Consider the following 7188-nt stretch of genomic DNA (forward strand, 5'->3'; position numbering starts at 1 on the left):
TGTTTTAGTTGAAAATAAAATATTAAATAATTAGGAAATTTAATAAATAATAAAATATGAGAATAATATAAATATATATTGGTCATAGCTGCATATAGCCAAAAGAAAATATACTATTTAGTGTTAATCATTTTGTAACACACATAAAGACGAATAATTTTTAATATGATGATTTTAACTATATATTTAGCCATAATAAATTGTATTTTTTTAATAGTATTATTTGAGTACCAATTGTATATTGTCGTTTATTCTTGTGTGCATGAATTTTAATTTTATTGGACTTTTTATCCATTATAGTCTTGTTCTTCATTTCGAGGTTTATTTTTAGGATGAGTTTTGTAATTTGTCAGTTGATTCTTGCATTTTATTTCTATCATTTTGTTTAATAAAACAAAGTAAAATTCTTATATTTTACATACATCAAATGTTATTAAATATATATAATTTTTTTATACAAAAATTATTTTAGTTGAATAATCTTTTGTTATTTTAAAGCACACCCAAAAAATTTATGATGAAGCATATCCTCACTACAAAAAAATCTTAGATTTAGTCATAATAAAATTTATGACTACAAGTAAAAAAAATTGTGACTAAAGAAAAATAATTTTATCTATGTTATCACTAAGAAATTTGTGGCTAAAAGTAATAGTCATATATAAAATCACAATTTGTTGTCACTAAATGTATTTTTAGTCATAACAAATTTTATCACTAAAAGTAATAAGTTATGCCTAAAACTATATTAATGATAATTTGTGATTAAGTATAACTTTTAGTCACAAGAATTTTTTTATTATGACTAAAAATGACATTTACTCACACAAAATATATGTTGTGACTAAAATATTATCACTAAAGAGTACATTTATTGGTACTACCTAGTAATAAAGTAACTATTGGACTAAAAGAAATCAGGAAAAAAAAAAAATTTTGCTAGTCATATTTAAATAATAAATAATTTTGAATAGGCAGATAACCTAAAATTAATGCAAAGAAAGAATCCCAAAATTCGTTTAAGAATCCCAAAATTCTTTTAAGAAAATGCAAATGTGTAAATCAATTGTAATTAAGCGCCACCATGCATATCACCATAAAAGGCTTAATAAATAAGTACTTATTATCAACATGCATGTGATCTCTTTTTTCACAATATGTTACATATAATATCTTTCTTAATATATCTCCCTATTGTATTAAGAGTGTATTTGAACAGATTCTTGTCTTCAATTTCTTAGTTCTCTTCTAGCTATTGATTTTAAAGTTAATGAGACTCAAATAATATTATTTGAGAATACTCTTAAATTAAAATAGATATAAATTTATTATTTATAAAATTATAAATATAACATAATACTCTTGAACTAACTACTAACAAAAGTTATCAATTCACAGACCATGCCATTTGCAGAACACAAAATAACGTGACAAGAATTACCACATGTGCATTTAATTGATTTGTCTTTAATTTAAAGGTTGATACATTTTTAGACTCTGTGTTTTGTTTCATTACTTGTTTGAACCATGTATTTTAACAAATTAATTTTTAGACCCTGTATTTTGTAAAATAGTTCAAATAAACTCCTAAACCTAATTTTGATGAACAAAAAATTAAATATAACAACACAGTTATTAGGCAGAATGATTCTATCTTTATTTTGAGTTATTAGTTTTACGAATTATTTATGATTTTAGTTAAAAAAAAACTTTGATCAAAATCGGGTTTAGGGATCTATTTGAACTATTTTAGAAAACACAGAATCCAAAAAATAATTTATCAAAACACAAAGTCCAAACAAATAATAAGGCAAAATACATAATCTAACAAATCATAAACCCTTAATTTAAAGACATAAACACAACAAAATGGGAATGGGAATGGAAATTTGAGTCTAATTGGCTGATGAGATTATAAAAAATAAAAATAAATAAAAGATCCTTCCAGGAAGTTTACGCTAGTGGACAGAAGTCAAAACAAAGTGTAGTTTTTTTTTTTTTAATCTCAAAGATTGGATAATTTTAATAATCATAACGTGACCCATAAATATTATAACAAATAATATATCATCATCGATACGAAAACTGCACCTCTATGATCTATCGTGTCGAACTAAAACGTGTGTATACTACTAACTTACTAGCTTTTCTGACCAAAAAAGAACACAAGATAAGAAAAGATAATTAATATTCAACATATCATGATATTTATTTATAATGTTATTAGTAGGTGAATTCAGTGAAAATGATTTTTTTTTAAGTGATTTTACAGTTTGACCTACTTTTAATAATTTTTTATAAAATGATTTCGGTCTAAAATCTAACCAGTTGTCTAAATTTTTCGATTAGCTGTCTAAATTTTTTGACTATTTGTTTGAATTTTTTGACCACCTGTCTAAACTTTTAACTAACTATCTAAATTATGAGAGATTATTTTACAAAAAAATATTAAAACTAGGCTAGAATGCAAAATAATTTTAAAAAATAATTCATTTTGTCAAGACACCTTATTATTAATTTATTATGGAGGGTTATTAAACCTATTGACTTGACTTGGGGTACAAGACTTAATCAGAGTTAGCCCTAGTTGATAACATTAGTCTAAACTACCACAACAACATTTTCTCAAACCCAACATCTTGGAATACGAAACCTTTGTCTATTTTTTTTTATTTATTTTTTCAATGTGAATGGTATTAATATTATTATTATTTGATGCCAAGTATGGTGATTACGTACAACGCATGCAGTTGAACAAGAAGTAGATGAAGTGTAGTTAGCTTTTATCATGGGCTTAAGCTTAAATTAAGACCACAACCAAAATTTGAAGTTCATAACACATAACGTTATCAATTATTCATATTTATATTGATTATGTATAATAATTACCATACTATATAGTTATGGAAGAAAATCAAATGATTCCATTATTATCTGGTTTTCCAAACACTATCCCAAATCCAAATCCAAATCCAAATCCATTTCCATCAACGTCCTCAACAGTACTTCTTGAAGATCAATCTCAACTTTCTTCAGAAGTAGTATTAAATTGGTTTGGCCTTCTCTGTGGCTCTACCAATATTGATAATAATTATAATAATCATCAGAAGCCATTATCATCACCAAATTACAATGATCAATCTGTCAAGGGCAATGGAAGTGAAGGAGAAAAAATAAATAATAAAGCAAAAATTGGTAGGAAAAAGAAAGCTGCTCCTCAAAGGGTTGCATTTCAAACCAGGAGTGATGATGATGTTCTTGACGATGGGTACAGGTGGCGCAAATATGGCCAAAAAACTGTCAAGAACAACTCTCATCCAAGGTACGTATAAATATATATATATATATTAATCTTGTTTATGTATATATATATATTATATATAACATGCATCTTATGATATTGTAATTAACGAAAATTAAGAGAGCCATAATGTTTTTTTTTCCTGCTAAATGAGAGTATTTATCTTGTCCTAACAAATTAACAATATCACACCTTAGCTTCAATAATTAGTATATATAAAGTGTCTGAAATTTAATTTATTTGTATATCGATCCCTGCTATAATTATTCTTTGAGTTTATTATATATGCCTCTAGCTAATATATGAGATTTTGAGAAGAAATTACAAATGATCTATACTTGTACAGTTTGAATATTATATATAATATCTTGATACAAATGAAGTTGAAACTTTTATTGGCTAATTAAAAATGCATAAGCATGGTTAATATATATTAATAAATGGATAGTTTTTTTAGTTTTCTCACAAGTCAATATAATCGATATGTTCAAGAGTTTGAATGCTTAATACACATATATTTGATTTAATTAAATGGCGGTTTAATTTTCTGATCTTGAGATCTTCTCTTCTCCCTCTAAGCTTGACACTTTTTTCTCCGAAGTCAGTAGGAAATTTCACACGTATCGTCGTTAATAATATTTTTAATTAAAAAATTTATCCAAAGTAAAAGTAATATCAGCAGCGTACATACTTTACCATCTTTAATAATACTATTATTGGCGGCGAATTTTCGCCATCGCCAATACTATCGCCGCCGCTGTGTGTCTATATATATATATATTCTATACTTTACTTAATATATATACTTTTAAATGACACCCTTCTTTTCTCACTTAGAGTGTATATATGTTAACTCTCAATAAACCTATGACTAGCCTTTAATCGTAATATTTAATTAAAACTAAAATTGAAACTATTAAAATCATAATTTAGCACTACATATATATATGTAAACACAAAACACGCACATATATATATATATATATATATATATATATTTATCACTTTTGCCTAAATTGTAGTTATATAACAATTGTATCGTTAGTTTCGAAAAATTTCAAATAATTTACGGTACTGAAATCAAGATTTAAGTAATCTATTTTGTAAGCGTATAAAAAAAATAAACACCTGTGTAACTAAATATTTGAACCATATTTTCATCACTGCAGGTAAATTATTCATAATTTTTTAAATACTGGTGGAATGTTTGCCCCTGTAATGATATATATAATTGGAAGCTTCCTAATTAGGGACGTCACTTTCGCCTCTAACGATTAGAAAAATCTCTGTTTTTGACACATGAAGAATTTATAACCCAAATTTTTATATATGACAATGTACATTGTAGTTATAGCAGATATCTTACTAGTTTTGAGAATTTTTGAATAATTTACAATACTGAAAACATAATCCAAACAGTCAGTTGTACGAGTATTTTTTTTTTTGTTTAAACACGTGTAAAGCAAACTATTTGAGCCATATTTTTAGCATTGTAAATTATTTGAAATTTTTCAAAAACTGATGAGATAACTACTATATATATCATTATATAAAAAAGTTTGGGTTATAATTTGTGTAATGCTAAATATAGAGAACATAGATTGATACAACATAGTAGCCTCAACTCTATATGTATTTTGCCAACCTTACTTTTGAATTTTGATATAGAGTTTAACTTGATCACATTGCGCAAACATGCGAATAAATTAAATTCTTATTAGTACTATAAGAATCCAATATCTCTTCTATATAATACGTGGGTAGGTAATGGAAATTTTTTGTTTTAACGGTATTTTATTTTTTTTAATGTTAACTTTAACGGAATATTCTTATATTTAACGATAGTTTGTAAACACTTAAATTTAAATAAAATAAATAATTAAAAAAAATTAAAATATGATATTTTTGAGATATTTTACCATGATAGCTATTTAAAAATAATAAATAGTTAAACAAATTAAAATATGATATTTTTGAGATATTTTACAATGATAATTATTTAAAAATAATAAAATCATATATTTTATAACTTAAATAAAATTTAATTAAACTTAAACTCACTTATTAGAATAATATTATATTAAACATATAATATAATCTATTATGAATTAGCAAAAAATTGCTTATTTAAAAAAACTAGCAATAAACTAAAATTTAAAATCTAAGTATAATATTTAATATTATATTAAACATATAATATATAATCTCTTGTTGTCCTTCCCAAATTCAAAAACTAGAACAAACATAAATTTAAACAAAAATAAATAAATTATTTAATTAAAATGGAATACTTATTTAAAATATATATGACATTAATATAAATTTAATAAAAATAATTAATACATTCTATAAATAAAATTAAGTAAAAGTGCATATTGCACGTTACTAGTGTACATATATAGGACAATTCTCCTATAGGAGCTTCACTTTAAGCCCTATCGGTAGGGCTCTCACTGTTTCTCGACCCCTGAACATTTTTCGGCGCGGTTTTTTTTATGACCATGTATATTGTAGCTATTTAGAGCATTTTGCAAATTTTCAGAAAATTCTGAATAGTTTACAGTACCAAAAACTAGATTCAAACATGTTGTTTTTCACGCACATAAAAAAAATTAGTCACGCGTGCAACAACATGTTTGAACCTAGTTTTCGGTACTGTAAACTATTCATAATTTTCTGAAAATTTGTAGGATGCTCTAAATAGCTACAATATACACAGTCATAAAAAAAATCGCGCCGAAAACTATTCACGGATCGAGAGACATTGAGAGCCCTACCGGTAGAGCTTAAAGTGAAGCCCCTATAGAAGAATTGTCCATATAGGGGAATTCTCTTATAGGGGCTTCACTTTAAGCCCTACCGGTGGGGCTTTCAGTGTTCTCGACCCGTGAATAGTTTTCGGCGCGATTTTTTTTATGACTGTGTATATTGTAGCTATTTAGGGCATCCTGCAAATTTTCAGAAAGTTCCGAATAGTTTACAGTACCGAAAACTAGATTCAAACATGTTGTTTTCCACGCGCCTAAAAAAAATTAGTCACGCGTGCAACAACATGTTTGAACCTAGTTTTCGGTACTGTAAACTATTCAGAATTTTCTGAAAATTTGCAGGATGCTCTAAATAGCTACAATATACACAGTCATAAAAAAAATCGTACCGAAAACTATTCACGGGTCGAGAACACTGAGAGTCCCACCGATAGGGCTTAAAGTGAAGCCCTATAAAAAAATTCACTAAATAGCTACAATATATATATATGTTTATGTACATAATTTTGTTTGTTTGTTATATATATTTCCATACTGACATTGGAGTATTGTATATGTTGCATATAAATTAACTTAAAATATAAAAAGGAGCTACTACCGTTGTTCGCATCACACGTGTAATGTGAAGAAGCAGATCCAACGGCTCTCAAAGGATTCGCGTACCGTGGTGACAACATACGACGGCATCCATAACCATCCCTGCCACAAATTGTTGGAGACTTTAGGCCCACTTCTCAACCAGCTCCAATTCCTTTCCACCATATAATATATATATACATATTGATATATATGAACCAAATTATAAAGTATATCGAAGTACTTCATCATGTATACACATGCAATTTTTATACATAAGAAACATAAAAGAGACTAACGTCTCGGCTGTAATAAAAATTTGTTGTCTCCAATCTTTACTATTTGACATTATATATATTTAAAAATTTATAATACGTGTTTTTTTTTTAATAAAATGATGAAATATCATTAGTCAAAATCATTCCAATTGGCATACTCAAGCCATCAAATAATAATGACGTTTTTCTAAAGAAATAGGTAGGTAGGTAGGTAGGTAGGTAGGTAGCTACCGAGCTATACCCTAGTCAATCTAGGACAATACTT

The 7188-nt window shown here is 26.4% G+C and overlaps 1 protein-coding gene across 1 annotated transcript; it reads left to right on the forward strand.

The window, feature by feature from the left end:
* Positions 1-2728: 2728 nt before the first annotated feature.
* LOC133834085 (probable WRKY transcription factor 43) lies at positions 2729-6983 on the forward strand. The gene is made up of 2 exons (XM_062263590.1): positions 2729-3322; positions 6658-6983. Exons 1-2 carry the CDS (start codon positions 2904-2906, stop codon positions 6833-6835), a joined length of 597 nt encoding a protein of 198 aa, XP_062119574.1. The 5' UTR covers positions 2729-2903; the 3' UTR covers positions 6836-6983.
* The last annotated feature ends 205 nt before the right edge of the window (positions 6984-7188 follow it).

This window comes from Humulus lupulus, chromosome 5 (assembly GCF_963169125.1).
Source record: "Humulus lupulus chromosome 5, drHumLupu1.1, whole genome shotgun sequence".
Lineage (NCBI taxonomy): Eukaryota > Viridiplantae > Streptophyta > Magnoliopsida > Rosales > Cannabaceae > Humulus > Humulus lupulus.

What these genes read in the sequence shown, in the direction of transcription:
- LOC133834085 (XM_062263590.1), top strand. Translation starts at nt 2,904, where the DNA reads ATGGAAGAAAATCAAATGATTCCATTATTATCTGGTTTTCCAAACACT. An exon ending in AAGAACAACTCTCATCCAAG is followed by an intron (nt 3,323 to 6,657) that starts GTACGTATAAAT and finishes AAATATAAAAAG; the next exon opens with GAGCTACTACCGTTGTTCGC.